This window comes from Apteryx rowi, unplaced genomic scaffold (genome assembly GCF_003343035.1).
Source record: "Apteryx rowi isolate R43461 unplaced genomic scaffold, aptRow1 scaffold_311, whole genome shotgun sequence".
Classification (NCBI taxonomy): Eukaryota; Metazoa; Chordata; class Aves; order Apterygiformes; family Apterygidae; genus Apteryx; species Apteryx rowi.
The window spans coordinates 269,763-287,006 of NW_020449542.1; the positions used below are offsets into that span (position 1 = coordinate 269,763).

The 17,244-nt window shown below is 36.9% G+C and overlaps 1 protein-coding gene across 13 annotated transcripts in view; it reads right to left on the reverse strand.

The window, feature by feature from the left end:
* ZMYM2 (zinc finger MYM-type containing 2) overlaps positions 1 to 17,244 on the reverse strand; it is a 93,012-nt gene that overhangs the window by 37,527 nt on the left and 38,241 nt on the right. For 10 of the 13 annotated variants that reach the window (XM_026070552.1, XM_026070543.1, XM_026070542.1 and 7 more), the window contains 5 exons: positions 14,197 to 14,283; positions 7,889 to 8,039; positions 6,963 to 7,078; positions 831 to 947; positions 39 to 189 (listed from right to left, as the gene is read on the reverse strand). In XM_026070552.1, coding sequence (XP_025926337.1) covers positions 39 to 189; positions 831 to 947; positions 6,963 to 7,078; positions 7,889 to 8,039; positions 14,197 to 14,283 — 622 coding nt within the window. The remainder of the gene's footprint in view (positions 1 to 38; positions 190 to 830; positions 948 to 6,962; positions 7,079 to 7,888; positions 8,040 to 14,196; positions 14,284 to 17,244) is intronic. The other 3 variants (XM_026070545.1, XM_026070547.1, XM_026070548.1) reach the window with 2 other exon arrangements.

A 17,244-nucleotide genomic window follows, 5' to 3' on the forward strand; every position in this document is an offset into this window, starting at 1 on the left:
AAAAACCTAAACACATACATACATACATACATACATACCTTCGCTACAAAATGGTCTTTTGATGCCAGAGAAATTCACCGTTTCATGCAGCGTTTTCTCCTCTTGGCAATATTCACAGTAGGTAACTATGCAGTGCAGTTTCTTATAATCATCAGAACAAGCTCTGCTGCAGAACTGATACACTTTGTTCTAAATGCAAAATTGCAAAGCATCACAAAGAGGGTTAAACAGATGAAATTTCAAGATTTGGAGAGTGCAACTTTAAACAATAGTTTGCTTTTAATACACAACTTTAACACGCAATGTAAACAGAAGTGCAAGTACACAGTAAAGAGATGACTTCTAATGCTAAAAATTAGTAGCTCTTGCTCAAGCTGATGCTGAGTGCTACAAAGAAACACTCATCATCATCTCATATGAAAATGCTAAACAGAAAATATGCCAATCAATCTTAGCTCATCTTCTTCAGGTACTTTTTTTCATTTTATAAGGAAGTATAACAATAGTAATATCTACAGTAACAAAATAACTAGAGATGAAAACTGACTTTAAATGTACAGCTGAGATGGAAAAAATTTTACTTTAAATTCTATGGGTGCTTTTTTATTTTATTATTTATGAATAACGACTTTCGCTTTTATCCATACCAAAGTTGAATGATGTTCTACAGAACCATCTAGATTTTAACAACTAAATTTTATAGTTTTAATACCTTCTAAAAACAGCTATCTAGAAAAAAAATTTAATGCAATTACAGGTTTAAACTTTTATAAACACTTCACCCTTCCTTCTCTATGAAGACTGCCAAAAATAAAACCAAACCCCCTTACCTCCCATTCCAGTACTTCTGGCTTTGAACAAAAAGAACTTTTGCAATAACTGCATTTCAACTGAATATCACTAGGAGAGACAAACTGACCATTTGTTGAAGACTGCACACTAAGAGTCTGAAAAACATGAATATATATATACATACACACATCACTAAAAAATAAAGTTATTTCTAAAATATGTTTTTCAATTAAACCTACACTGTTTGAGAATCTGGAAGTTTGTAAGTATAGAACTCGGGAGCATTTCGTAGCAGAAGCACAGCAGATTAGTCTTTTCCCTTGATTCCTTTTCCTCCCTTCCCCCCCCCCCCCATCGTTTTAAATTTTACAATGTCAGATCTTTACCTTTGCTTCCGCTTTAATTATTTTAGGTCATATTTCTTTTACCTTACCTTTCTAATGTCCGTTTTTTGAGAGTATAATGTATAAATGCTCAAAACAGACACCCCAAATTGAACATCTGTTAATCACAAGACACATGTTTTTAGATAAATACAACTCACAGCTTCCCTTATTTTGGTCACACAGATTCAGACAAAGACCTACAAACGAATATTTTCAAAACCAAATTCTACCACAGATCATCATCTTACCTAAACCTGAGAAGAGAGGGACTTTGCATCCTGTCAAAGATCAAATCGACTCCTAACATATCACTTGAAAAAAAAAAAAAATCCTAACATAAAAGGCCTTCAGTGAGAAATCCTGCATCTAGTCATGTTAAGATTAAGAGAAAGCTACCTAACATTCCTAACTGTTCTCAATCACCACGGCAGGAAGATGCAGGCGCTCAGATAGCCAGGCCCTAAGCCAAATTTAAGGGTTTTCAGAACAAGGAAGGTGTTAYAGACTTCATACAGAGGTATGAGGATTTAATTCTGTAACCAACTAATTCACTTAATAATGCACTTCTGCAGCAATCATTTAATAGACAGAGAACTCAATATTATACTGTCTGCAGCCTTCCAGTAGGTCTTTTATATATTTCCAGGACAATCTTTGCATGTCCCTTGATCTATCAACAACTATTAGTATATTACCGATACCATGTTCAAGACAAAGTTTGAATCAGCAGTGATCAGGGATACTTGAAGAATCCAGAGGACAAATTTTTTGCATTCATCTTCTCAGCAAGCTTTCCTGCACCATTTGCAACAAGTCAAATGTTTTTAAATAAGTCAAATTCTGTTCAAATAATTAGACTTGTTACTACATTTCCATCTCATACCAGTGAAAAAGCAAAACATTTTTGTTACAGGATACTTTGCTTCAGACTTGCACATTACTAAGGCTTCATCTACACTAAATAAGTTTGCAGTAAGACTGATGATTGATGCACACCCCCCACATAAGCAGACTAATATTGCTGAGTGCTAGTGGTGAGAGCAATACCATTTTATGCAGATGCAGTAATTCTGTATCAGGAGTTTGTACCTATTTTAAGTAGTCATGCACATTTCCCCATCATACACAGGGCCTCAGAACAAAACGCAATAAATAGCAGAAAAGATGCCACGTTTATCCCAATGGTTCAGTGTCCCATAACAACTTTAACAGAGTCTGATGTCCACATAGAGTATTGCCATATTTATCACACTATATCCAGCAAATCTCCATGCAGTAGAAAGAGGTTTACTAGATTTTGGCTGCTCTAACCAGGCAGCTGAACAATTGTACTAACAGGACAGCCACAAAGGCATTCTGAGGTCAAGGTCCAGTTTGTGCTATTTCTGCACTTGCAGGTTTCCTTACAAAGCACACACTGATCTCAACATGTGCTGCCATATGGATTATATAAGTGCAATGAAGGTCCCAGAAGAAGTTGCATGTGGTTGAAAACAAACAAGCAAAAAAATCAAGCGCGAGGAAGAAGCATGTATACTTCTCACCCCCAGTTCAGGAACGAAGGCGATGTTAAAGAACCAGCAGATGTGACACCCTGTACAAAAATATACAAGGTACAGAGGGAGGAATGATGATGAAAGAAAATATCAAGTGCTCACCAACTGAACAGTGACTGTTTTTGAATGTCTGTAATTACCATGAAATATGGGACCAAAAATCCCTATTTTTTAGGCTACAAATTAAAAGGAAAAAAAAATGCCCTTTTTTGTTTTATGATGTGTGGCAGTTTTAGCTTCTTTTGTGTCTTTTCCCACCTGTTTGTTGAAGTAAAAAGTCAGACCCAATCTACCCTAGCAGACTGGCAATTGAACAACAGCAAAAGCTAGAGATTTAAGAATGGATTTTTAGACTGTTCGAAATTTGTTTTAAACAGTATTCATGTCTAACTGTAGATAAAATGTCTATCTAAAGAATTAAGCATTTCTAGTTTTAAAGCAAACAAAAACAAATGAAAGCTCTATTACATATTTTCCCCACAGAGATCACTGAAGGACCAAATTCACATTACTGATAGTACTATAATAAACAAAAAAAAGTTGTAAAATCAATAGTTAATCAAAACATGATTTTATATGCCTCCTTAAAGTTCATATTATCCTGCCTACAATAAAGGACTGCTTCTTCATGGTGTTTTAATGAGTCAAGAAGACATGCACATAGTATTTTTACCATCTTTCTTTTCCCTCCAAATTATAAGCTGCTTAGAATGGAGAATATGAATTATTTGGAAGCATTAATATCCACAAAGAATAATGCAGCAAAAAGACCATAAATTCATTAAAATCTTTCACCCTGAACAGCAAGGTTTTATTGATGCTATACTTTATAAAAGATATCTTTAAATTTAAGCATTTATATTCTTTCTGAAGATCTTAAATCCAATCCAAAAATAGTCAMGTTTCCTTTTGGCTTTTTTTGAGCCTGCCCTGTACAAAAAGAGCACAGGAAGTGCCAAGCACAGCTAAAAGCATTACGAAGCCTTTTCCAGRCTTCAACGTGACCACCTCAGAAACTGCTCTGAGCTGTCAAATTCCTGCTAAACAGCAGGCAGACACAGCCTAGGGCTCCTCTGAGCAGACTAGGTCAGTAGCACAGCTTCTGGCCTGCCTCTGCTATTACCTATCACTGCAGTGTAAGTGATAAAGAGCACTTATCCTTGCTCACAGCAACACAAAGTCAAATTGAGGATATATTTCTGTATACAAATGTGTACATTGAAGGTCTAATAGGTAGTCAAACTGTAGTCAGTCTTTTTCTAGTTCAGAAAAAATACCTTTGAAAGACTTAGATTCTTATTAATGTGAAAAAGAGAAACAAATGCCTCATGAGGAATCTCCTAAGCAATCACAGATATAGTCATCCACTACAACCGTTCCACAAGCAAAATTAGGGCACTAAATTAAACAGGGAAGGAAGAAAACACTCACATTACCCTCAACAAATACAGAGCTTCCAATATCAGCATGGAAGCCTCAAATATTTTCATTATGATCAGATCTGGAACATTATTTCTATAACAAGCATGCCATGCTTCCACCAGGCTTCCCATTGCCAATTTTTTTTTTTTTTTTTTTTTTGAGTGAGAGACAGAGAGAGAGAGAGAGAGATGGATGGAAGGAAGGAATTTAAGGAAGAACGCTTACAGGCACCATGGTGGCAAAAGAGAACACAAAACAACATAATATTGAACAACCAGTGTGTAACCTGCTACAAAATCCTGTATTATAAATCTTACACATACTGGCTCTACAATTCTTTAGATACATCCAAAAATTGAAAATCAGAATTTTAGCATAAGTTTTCTAAGACTATGTATAGGCCCTTGTTTAGGCAAGAGAACTTGTACTTTAAGACATTTGTACTTGTTCTACTGAGTGCTTTCGTAAGCCACTCGTACTACAGCCGATGCTCACAAGAAATAAATTAGCAGTTTTACTTTTCCTTAAGAGACGAGTTCAGAGCAAGATCTTCAGCTGAGACAGTAAAATTATCAATAGCAAAATTGTGAGTGAAGACAACACGACTCGAACAACTTTGTCCTTGACTGCAACAACATTCTCCAATCCAGAGCATGAGAGAAGTCGAGACACAGCTGCACTACTCTATCACCAACCACACACGCAACAACAGTCACGGGGGGGGGCAGCCCGCTTTCCTGCCTGTATTACAAGGATGACTGCACCTGCAAGCTGTCCTAACAAAGGAGGGTGCAGGTACAGATATAACTTGCACAATGAGCAGCTCAACTACAACTTTCAAATATTTTAATATATTAAAGCAATAGTTAGCTAGAAACAAAAGGTTATTCATGAGGTAAAGTGACAATCAACCCTAGAATACTTTAACTAACATTAGGAATTTAAACGTTCCAACCCACTTATAATCCAAAAGGACTAAAAATTTTGCAGAAGGAAGACACAAGTCTTGAACAGCAGTTATTTTGTTGTGAGAAGGGTAACCCCTAACAACAAAAAAATGCACATTGAGAGAAAGGAGTGAATATAATGCCAGAATGGTAAAACAAAAGTTATCTGCATTATAAAACCATCAAAATATACAGAGCAATATAGTAAAACAATTATTTTTCCATTGTTGCAAAAAGCACTGCAACTTGACAGAATGGAATAAACCGTTTTTTCTATTTAGGTTCATCCCTTATGTGCCACTTAGGTACCAAAAACCCCATGGGAACATTTAGGGTCCAAAGTCGCATTGCAGAATTCTGTCCTTTGCATTGCAAGACTAAACGAATAGAGCAAATAAGCTGTTCCGATAAAATCAACTCTTTTCTAATGGTGAAAAAAATTATTATTCTAGTCAGTCAGTATGTGAAAACTATAAAAAGTTTGTAAATTGACAGACAGTTGAGCTAACTAAGTGTAAGCAAATGATCACCTCTCTTGGACTTGCTGAAAACTCTCAGGCTGTATGACTGCTCTAATTAAATTCCACTACAAAATAAAGAGATAGACCTACAGGTAGCACTGAATTTGCAACAGGAGTATCAGCAAGATCTCAGTAAGATCAGTAACACACAACGGCATCAACTGATCTAGTAGTTACATTCAATAATGTTGCTAAATGTTGACTGATCTGCAAACACACACAGGGCCAAACTGCATTTGTCATTCACTAGCCTTATTTTTCCACACTCAAAGAGCAGAGGAGTGTTTTCATTCTCAGAGCTCTTGGGGCAGTAATCAACTGTAGGATCACACAGGATGAAAAAGATGCTGAGTGAGTTTGCAAGCCATTATAGAATAACAATACATTTAATTTGTTAACCAGGTCCATTCAGACTGTACTGGCAGACATCTACTAAATTAGAAGATGGAAGCACAGAATGGGGCTTCATGATGGAAGCCCCATCTGGGAATATTAAGGAAGCAATTAGGAAATGGATTTGCTTTCCAGTTCATAGAAAAATGCAAACTTTAATGACAAATGGGAAACCCTGCATAGGTAACTGTTCTCACGTTGAACAAGTGAACAGCACACATTTGGAAAACTGTTTGTTTTTACATATAGAAAGCAAAACAATTTCTTTGAAATGTACTTTCACCACCTATGGATTAATTACTACAATGTATTTTACATATGCTTTAAGTCATATTAAAAATATGACATTTTCAAAAAGCAGAGCAGCCTGTTAACACGTGCCTATCATTAGGCTTGCAGCTCTTTGGTTTCCAGATATAATGTAAATGCTTAGTTTTATCCCTAAAGGTCCTAATGGCTTAGGATCTAACCTTTCATTTTAGAGATGGTCGCTACTCCCCATGACACAGACCAAGAATTATAACCTTTGTTAGTACAATATTCAACATGAGAATTTTCTTTCTGTACAAAAGTGTAAGTTTAGTGTAAGTCTTTAGTATACAAGAGCTGAAATTTGTTGACCTTCAATGCAAAACAGCAAGGCTCATCTCCATATAGAGGCGGGGGCGAGAAAAATAAGATGAGCATTGATACTACTTTGTGTTCTCTTACAGATCAAGGAAAAAAGGGTTGGTTATTATTCTATTTTATAAATTTGAGATAGCAGCTATCATTATGAAACTGTACTTTGATAACAAAGAAGTTGTATGAGCCAGCAGCATYTGCTATGTTAATCATAAGTCATAAACATGTATATAAAAGCAAGTTAGTTAAATACGTACATACGTAACACAAACACAGGTACACAAATATTTAGGGAGGAAAAGATTTAACACAGCAGCTAACCTGAAATTTAGCTACACAACTGGAACTGCAAAAGTTGTACAGTTTTCCATCAGGCATTGTGGCTTGATACTGAGGTAAAGAGTTTCGTTTACAAAAGTGGCAAATAATTCCCATACCTAAAAGAAAAACGTAGTTTACAAACAAAATAAACACAAAATAGTAGCGTAAAAATACCGGATTACAGGTCAGCTCTTCCCACCATTTCAATGTAAAAAAATAAAAATGTCTGTTTTCCAGCCAGTTTCTAGAAGTCACACACAAAAGAAACTGCAGTTATTTTTGCTGAATTCTTCCATTAAAGCTCAGCATTAAATTTGAAATAGCACCTCCTTCCTCTCAAATTCACTGAAGCATTTTCAATTATGCTCTCAATTTAGGGAACTCAGTGTGTCTTTCCCATACTGAAGAATACACACTTTGAAATATTTATCCATTCCTTTCCCCCAGACTAAAAATTTTAGCTGAAGAACATTTATATACATTATAACTATCTCTCTCCTTCTCCGAGAGACAAAATTTATCAACTATTGCTTGAGAAGAGATAAAATGGGGGGGGGGGGGCAGGTCATAGACAAAAGAACATTAGTCCATGCAAGAAAACTGCACTATCATTTTGTGGCACACCAGAGCACGCTATATTTCAACATTTTCTCCCCAGATGCCTTAAAACGGCTGAATACTGTTCCGGAAATTAAGGAAAAAGGTCAGCAGGAAAAAGACCCATCAGAGGTCCTTTCACTAGCCTTGAACATAATCTTATTTTTTTCTTTTTAAAATCTACTTTAAAAAAGCCTATAAAGTCACCAGATATCTGTATAAATTCATTCTAAAACAAAACAAGCCCCCCCCCCGTGTTCAAATTTCATTTAAAAAAAAATCAGGTCTACTCTTATCAGTGATGAAAATCCATCATCCTTTTCACTTACTTTGTGATTTTGCATATTTTGATTTGTGTGTGTTCATGCATGCAGTTGAACAGTATGGCTCCATATATCCATTAGGTCCTATGCACTGAGTCATGTCAAAAAACCTGCACTGAGCTCTGCAGCCAGTACAAGATGTTAATTTGCCATATTTCTAAAACATAAAACAAAGCAAAACAATGCATTAGTTATAACTATGTTTGGCTTTTAGTTTTAAATTATACTATAACAAACACAGAGGACAACTTACTTATTTACTTCTGCAATTCTCTTCCCCATGAGAACTTTTCTACATTATCTAAATCTTACAACCATCCTCTCAGAGCATTCAGCACTATGGTCGGGTCTCTTCCTCCTGGGGGGAAGCTGCCTAAAACTAAACTTCATGTAAAAAAGCAAAAAAAACCCACCAAAAACCTGCCACCTGCAAACTGTGCGCTGTGTTAAGAGTATAAAGCTAATTCTGCTGAGTTGGACAGTTTGAAAACAGTTTCTATCTCCTTGCTGGTGGGACAATTGTTGTAAGACAAGAAACAGGAGTTTGGGATAGTGAAGAGGAAAAATAGATATTAGTGCTAAACATGAAAAAACTTGTACTCTCTACCAAATGATAACATCCTTAATATTATCAAGTGTGAGGTTTGTTAGTGGTAGCAGTTTATTTGCAACAGCACTACTGGGAGAACCTCTCTAAACTCTCTTAGTTTCAGTCCCCCAGGCAGGAGAAATATATTGCAGAGTTCCTATGCTCTTCATTTGATCAATGACAAACTGACTCCATAAACTTGATGATAACAGACTCAGTTTTGACATCTTTCAACACAGTACTCAATCAACAGTTTTCCACAGAAGTGAACAAATGTTCTATAAAAAAATGCAGGTAAGTTGCACCAAGCAGAAATACCAACCACAGAGTCAATACTCAAAAATCAATAGTTCTGACCTGTTCCATGAATTACATACTTCACTGTTATGTAAATACCTTATGCAGCCTAAAGCATTAGCAAGTTGCAGAAAACCAGTCTAGCCGCCTTCCCTGCCCACGGAAAGAGTATAACGGTTTTGACAGTGACCACAGTGAATTCTTCATTTGAACAATGATGAGTGTGTCATATGAGACAGACTTTCTGATTACTGGGTACTAGAAAATGCCCTACTGACAGTTAGACACTTCAGATTTCTCCCTTTCTGTTCAGGAATGATTTTGGCGCTACCTTCCCCCCCCCCCCCCCCCCCTTCTCAAGGACTGAAGGGAGAAGGAAAGGCAAAGCATCTCCCACAGCTGCTTCACTTTGTTCAAAGTAACAGAAGCCTCAGTGGTCATCTTTGGGTTTGCTGGGTCTTCCTATCTCTAGCTACTTACATTTGAGAATTAGCTCAATTTACACTTACAGACAGCCAGTGAAGAAGCTTAAGGATTTCATAATATGTATCATCTTCCCTATATTAACAAAATATATTAAAAAATACCCATACACATGCCTCTGCTACTAATTGGGTGCATCATCTTGCAGAGACCTGCAAAATTTCAAGATACTACTGCAATTTCAACTTCATAATTTGCACACGCTGCTTTGATCAACTCTTTGCTGTGGATTTCCTCCAAAAAGAAGGCGGCTGTGCCAAGGTACCAAGTTCCCATCTACAGGACGTTATTTTATAGAACTCCAGGATCCTTCCTCACAGTCTGTCTTCAGTGTTTTCTGCGTGCTTTTAGAAATGTTACCCCAAACCTGAAAATCCTCCTAATCAGCCACAATATTGACAAAACTCACAGCTAAGTACCAAGAACAAAATGCAGCAATTGTACTGTTCTAGGCGTTTCAGCTATTCTGACAATATGCCTTCACCTCCTCTGATAAGCTGAGGAGACAAAAAGCCGGGCATTAAGAATACTTTAAGCTATACTACCATTGAGAATATAGGAGGTCACAATTTACACAGGACTTGATTTCTTGGAACAAGCTCCATGAACAATGACCATCAAAAAATCTGAACACACAAATAGCCTTGGTACTTCAAGAACAAGTCAAGAAGTAAACCTAGACGCATTGATGCAAATATGCTGACAACACCTTAACAAACAGCGTTCAGGAGAATAATCAGAAAACAACATACAGGTAAGTTCTGGGCTTGAAAGAAAATCAAACCGAAGCCATGATGACTTCAAGAGGTGGCAAGACAAAAACATAGTTTATTACAAATTAATTTATAGTAAGCTGACTAGACCATATTTAGAAAAGACTCCTTGAGTCAAAGGATATTTTGTTTGGACAAAAAACTTCAAAAGGAGGAATAGCTTTTGCTAAGCTCTCTACATCTCATTATTTAACTCTTGAGGAAGGATCACGCACTCCAGGTACAATGCAGCAGCACAGCTGTTACCTCTGAATTTCAAACATCCTTACAATATTGGAATTGTTCACTGGTTTCATGCTAGATCTATCGGACTTAAATGCAACAACAACAAAAAAAATCTTTCTTGATATCTTGCAATAACCTACCAAATCTAGATCTGAAGTACCAATTTGCTAGTTAAATGTTCCAAAATTAGAAAGGGCAGTGATTTTATATATATATATATATATATATATATATATCATCCACTAATGGTTTCCATACAGCCACAAACTATACTAACACTATGAGAAACATGAGTTTTCAAAAAAACCTAGCAAGGATGCAGAAGATTCTGTGGGTAGAAACGTAAGCATAACAGCACCTAAAGAAGAGAATTTGAACATTTTTGCATTATTGGCAGTTTAAACACATGATGCTACAGGGGTGAAGGAGGTGTGCCACTGGTGAAGGAATAATTAAAAAATAAAAAGCCCCAATGCTCTTCACACAAATTTATTCCTCCCAAAGACTCTTCATCATCATCTCCTTCAACCTGAACTACTTCTGCATTTTTTATTATTCTTGTCAGCACTTCCCAAATTTGTAGGTTTGAATATTAAAATCATTCAAAATCTAGGGAGTACAATATAACGATAAAAAAAAAATTTAAAGTACACCTGAAAGTATTAATCAATCAGTAGTATACAGATCTCTCAAAAACTTTTTTTTAAAGTAGTCTAATACACGGGTTTCCCCCTGCAACTGACAATGTCAGTAGAGATCCCTGTACTGCACTATTCTGTATGTTTATAGATTCAGCCATAATACAAACCAAGAACTTTCTCTTGTTCTAAAGTGTAAAAATTCAGGATGAGAATATCTCTTCTCAAGGTTCCCAGGTAACTCAGCAACATTTCTACTCTCACATTCACCACAATAGGTTATGTCTTTTATCTCTAAGAATCTACAGTATTAATTACAACCTGCAGACAAAATTAACATTTGAGAGTCTTTTCTCTAGAAGTATTCTTGAAGCTGGAATAAACAGAAGACTCAGTAACACTAAGGTAAATTACAATAACACATGGGCAGGAAGAGCTTTCTTATTTCCAGGCCAAAAGTCCTTGCCTTATATGACAACTTCAGAGGATATGATAGGTCTACAGAACCAAAAACAATATAATGAGGGACAATGTGGATCAACCGTTCATTGCCTCTTCTAAAAACTGGGGTAAATTATGTTAAGATCAATAGAAAAAGATTCAAATAAACAACAGGAGGCAGTTCTTTACATAACAAATAGCAGGTCAGCAGAACTTCCTACCAAAGAATGTCATGGATAGAAACACTATATATGTGTTCATGGGAAGACTGGACAAGCACTAGGAAGAGAGATTCACAAAGAAATAGTAAACAGGGCAACTGTACAAGGTTTAAGAGATTCCCTGAACTCTAAATAGCCACAGGCTGAGGATACTCAAGTGAAATGCATACACCCATCCTGTTCTTACTCTTCCCCACATGTCCACCTATAGACAGTGCAGTAGCTCACAATTCCTCATCCAAACTGGTATAGCTGTTCTCGTTTTCTTACTACAGAACTTTTTTTTTTTTTAATTGAACTTCAATATTTTATCATCCTGAAGGAAACGGCGGTGTTCAGAGAAGAAATGAAGAAAAACGTTAAGCTGTGTGAATGCTGTTGATATTTTATAGTCAGGAGACAAAAACCAACTTCATTTGTAGAGAGATAAAGAGAACAAGGAACTCTGAAATTTTCATTATTGTCTTAAGTAAATAGGGGGGAAAAAAATACAATGAAACTTCCTGACTCTTGATTTTAAACATCACTGCTTCATTGCTCATTTCAGAAGTATATAATCACAGAATCACATAAGACAGGAAGGGACCTCCAGAGGTCAGCAAGTACAACCTCCTGCTCAAAGGAGGTCCACAGCTGGTTGCTTTGTCCAGTCAAATTTTGAGCATCCCCAAGGATGGGCATTCCACAACTTCTCTGGGCAACCTCTTTGAGTATTTGCCAATCCTCACAGAAAAAACCCCCCACACCTTTCCCTTGTATCCAATTAAATTTCCCTGTGTTCCGACCTGTGCCTGTTGCCTCTCATCCTTCCACTGTGCACTTCAGAGAAGATTCTGACTCTGTCCTCTCTATACCCTCCCATTAGATAGCTGATCTCTCCGCAGGTCGTTCAGCCTCTCATCCTAAACCATGTGTTCCAGCCCTCTAAACATCCTGGCAGCCTGTTGCTGGACTTGCTTCAGTATGTCACTCTTTCTTGTCCTGGGAAGCCCCAAACCAGACCGTGCTCCAGATGCAATCTCAAAGTTCAGAACAGAGGGGAAAAATTACTTCCTTTGACCTGTTGGCTACACTGTCGCTAATACAGCCCAATTAGTTGTCTTTGCTACAACAGCACACTGTTAACAGCTGTTCAGATTTGTTGTCCACGACACATCGGTCTTTTTTCTCCAAAGCTGCTTTCTAGGCCATCAGCCTCCAGCCTTTACTATTGCAAGGGCTTACTGCATCCCAGATGAGGTGCTGGCTTCTTCTTGCAACTTACATGATACTTGAATGGTAGGCAAAAATGATTATAGACAAAAACCTACAGATTTCAAACTAGCCTCAGTTTCAAGTTTCAGTTTCAATCTTCCTTTAAAGATGGAATGATCTCAGAGCACTTAAGAAAAAGTAGCAAACATTTTCCTACCACACACTGCTTCTGGCAAATTCAAAAACTTCTATCTTCAGCCTATCCCTGAGAGTTTCTACAATGCCCTACAAAAAACATAAACAAGTTTAAGGACTGCATTCTTAAGAGAAACTGTAAACACTGCTATCAAATTAGTAAGGAGAACTGCTTCAATTAGATTACTCAACACAAAAACTATGTTACCTCAGAGGCAAAATTTCTAGAGAATAAGGGCACAATATCCTCTGAAAGGAAGCCTGATGCAGTCTGACTACCCCTCTCCCTCCCTCTTCTCCATCTAGATTCTGCATTGAGATGCCTAAGTCTAGCTAGATCCCATTCATATTTGGCCTCTTTCAAAGTACAGTCTAAAGTACTGCAAAATCTTGAGCGTTCTTCTGTACTTTTTCTGTTTAATCCCAGAACCACTCATTCTTTCATGACTTGTTTCTACATCCCATTAGAGCCTTAATCCTGGAAATCAGTTCTACTTCATGACAGACAACTAAAAAACACTTTTAATAAAACACTCCATTTGATCTGATATCTTCAATTTCTTGTATTTGTTCTGTATCTTTCAAATCTTCATTTTGTCTACTAGGACAGTGTTGAACTGTGTTGGTAACTACAGAAATGGCTATCAGGATGCAAGAGTGAACAGAAGAGCTGGATATATTGCAGAAGCAGAAGCACTGTTTCAAGAAAAATCTAGATTCCTGGAAATAAGAGAAATTTAATTTGGAGAGTTTGAGTAACTTTTATTCTTGCAATTATCAGCAACAATCTTTAGGAGGAGTTTTCCTTTTCCTCTGTATCTTAGTGAAAGGATCACGAGAGGACCCTAGAGAGCAGGATGAAGAACAAACCTGCAGTGTAAGAGAGTGTGCTACAACTGTGAAACAACGCTATGCAGTAGTCCAAAGGCTACTTTCCTTACAGTTGGAGGAAATGCTGTTGTAGTTCAATTCATATGGTCTAAGAGATCTGTACATACTTCTCAATCCAGGCAAACTTTTCTCTAGTAAAATTGTACAGTAACAATTTACAATTAGAAATTAAGATGAAAAAATGAAGGAGGCTTCTAGAAAAAGAATATTCTGGCACAGAAACACAGTAAGCCTCTGTTCAAATAGAAAGGTAAAGGAGAAAGAAGGTAGAGGCTTTCTGCAAGTAGAAAGGCAGAGATATTCACTACATGGAATTCTATAACAGAGATTCATTAGTAAGGCAATCGACAAGTAGTAGCTAAACTACTTCAGATTTATATTTGAGACAAGGCTGGTCCGGATGGATCCAGAAGCAACACGCACTTCTAAGAAAAGAACCAGATGTCAGCAGAATCTGTAACAGCAAAGAAAGAAGAAACCATATTATTTATTCAGTCTTTTGAAATAACAAACCCAAACCATCTCACCCCCAAGCATAACAACTGTAAACTTCCCTGCTCCAGCTAAACAGACTAAGATTAGCAACACCTCAAAAGCATTAGCCCAAGTCTCAAGAGCAATAGCTGAAGTAGTTGCTTTGGTGGCCTCTGAACACACCAAGTAATTCATGTGTTTACCTTCTGTTAGCTGAACTCTGCAAAATACCAAATCAACCACATGTTCAGTAACTTCTTTCTTTGGCATTTCCAACTGCCAGCACTCCCTCTTTTAGCCAGCTTTGCTCCCACTGTCCAGACACTTGCCTCCAAGCCGTTAAAACAGGCAGGGCTGAAAAACTCATCTCCCTTACCTCAAAAAACAAGTTACTTTTACATTAACAGCGTTAAGTGGAACCTTTTCCTTTTCTTTCAAACCATTTTTCTTTTGCCTTTTCTCCCTCTTCCCTTCATCCTTGTCCAGTTAACCCAGATGCAGCAATACACTGATGTGGTTATAACCATCCTAACTCCAATACCTAGGCATGTCACCTCCTTGCTTCCTCTTCCTAAGAATTTCCTGTGCTCCCACACAGACCAAATCTTACGATTTTGACTGCCATAAGTAAATTTCTTAAGAATTACAACGTTGTTTTAAAGTGAGATAGATATGTCAAAGATGTTATCTACTACAAAAGTGGACAAAAGTAATATCCTGAACACTATGATTAATACTCAGGCGCCAAAGGAGGCTGATTATATAGTTTTTATTGGAGACTAGCTAATTCTACAGTTTAAGAAAGACATTTGAAGCAGAAGTAGCAAAAGAAACAGTTCCAGAATAGGTGCAAACGCAAGATAGAAGGAAGGAAAAGACAGAAGAACAAGACATTTGCAGACACAAGAAACTGGAAAAGGAAGCATCAAGAGGCCTCCAAAAAAGGGGCAGGGGAGGGAGAAGGGAGGAATAGAACTGATTGTTGCTTGGCTTGATAGAAATTTCTGTCATTTAACCAGRGGAGACAGGGAAAAAGACATCTGGCTATCTCCATTTTTAGAAGCATACATAATATCAGATTTTAGTACTAACAGAGAGTGCTTAGTATCAGACTAAGTATTATCTAAAGCAAGACAGAAGAAGCTTTCTGCATGAGGAAGAATATTAAACCATAGTCTTAACTGACTAAAATCGCAGAAGTGGCTGCCTCTTTGAAAGTGACCATAAATCAGAAAAAAAAATAAAAAACAATATTTCAACTTTAAATGTGAGGATTTTAATGTGAGCCCTTTTAAGTTTCAAAGCATCCAATCTGATTTTTCATTATCAAGCAGCATCTAATCTTGAAAGACAGACTTGGAAACAAGAGTTTACAAAGCAGGAAGCAGTAGATTTTGTAGCTAATTGTAGGATCAAAACTAAAACAAACAAAAAGGACAGATTTGTCTTAATAGCAGAGAAGCACAAAAAATTCTTGCTCAAGAATTTAAAGAAAAGAACGGACACTGTATGGGCCGAGACAAAGTTGAAAAACCTAGACACTTCCACTCAATTCCTATCTGACACAATATTCTAAAAATCCATTATAGCATAGCATTCCATGAAATTTAATCCAGTAGAGGCCGATAAGTTTTGCCAGACAAAATGCAAACTCTATATAAATAATCATAAGTTACAATAATGCGTATATTAGTTTTGCATACAAGCTCCTAAATCCCTGCACACAAAAAGTGGATGAAAAGAGTTTTAGGAGGGGTTTCATGTGAGAAATTGTTTAGTGAGGAGCAGATTTTAAACAGAAGCTAGGTTGGTTTTTTTTCTATTGCTTGCCTGCAAGTGAATAGCTTAGAGGGATGGCAGGAGCCCTGTTAGCTTCGAAGCACGCGTATTCCATTTGGTAAGTCTTTGTCTAATCGAGGAAGTCAGTCAAGACCACTTTTAGTCAGTGGAGAAGGAAAGATTTCACCAAATGAAAAGACATTGCAAGCACCCTCTCCAATTAGGAAAATACTCATTTGGCTTGCATTCACCTGGTAGCTCATGCCAAAACTAGTAAGAAACCTATGGAGAAACAGCTAGGGCTCCTTCCCCTCTGACGGCACATGAAGACTGTCATTTTTAAGAAGCAGCCAAAGCAATAAAATCCAAGCACATAATCTAACAAGAAGAAATGTAGTTAAGGAAAAAAAAAAGGAGGGGGGGGGAGAGGAATATTTTAAAAGCATAAAGCATTAAATATCTAATTCATGCCAGGATTGAGGGCACTATGGACTGATCACAGTAGTAAGCAAAGCAGTTAAAGATGGTATCTGTGAAACCAGACACAAACAAAACTCAGCCTTATCTTAGTTAAAGAGCTGAAAATTAACAGATATGGCTGGCAGCACAAGCAGAATCACAGTATTCATTTGCTTCTTAAAAAAAGTTGTCAGGCCTGTACCCAAATCTAGCAAAGGGGGACACAACCAACACTGTAACTTCCTTCAGAAGGAAGCTGGCTAGTTTTCTGGACACAGAAAATATACAGTAGCACCAGAAGCAGATATTTTGAACCAACATATGTATGTGCTTTTGGTTAAATGTCTTTAATGGCAAGCATACATGGGGTCTATTTCAATCTGTTGCAAAGATACTAATTTTTAAATAAATCACAACTTTTAAAGCAAGTAGGTTCTCATTTTAATTATATGGAATTTATGCTCAATAAGTAATAAAATATAACATTTACAAAATTAAATAGGGACAATTTAATAGCCTCTTTGTTATATGCCATCTCATTCTCTTCTAGGGTTGTTAGTTTTTTTCTTCGTTTTTCTTTGTTATTTGTTTTCTTTAGCCTCATGCTTTACATCCTTCTTGCCCCTTTTAGATGTGAACAGTAGGAACATCAGTGTAACAAGTAAAGGATTTAGGATCTAGAAGAGAAGGTCTTCCAGGTTTA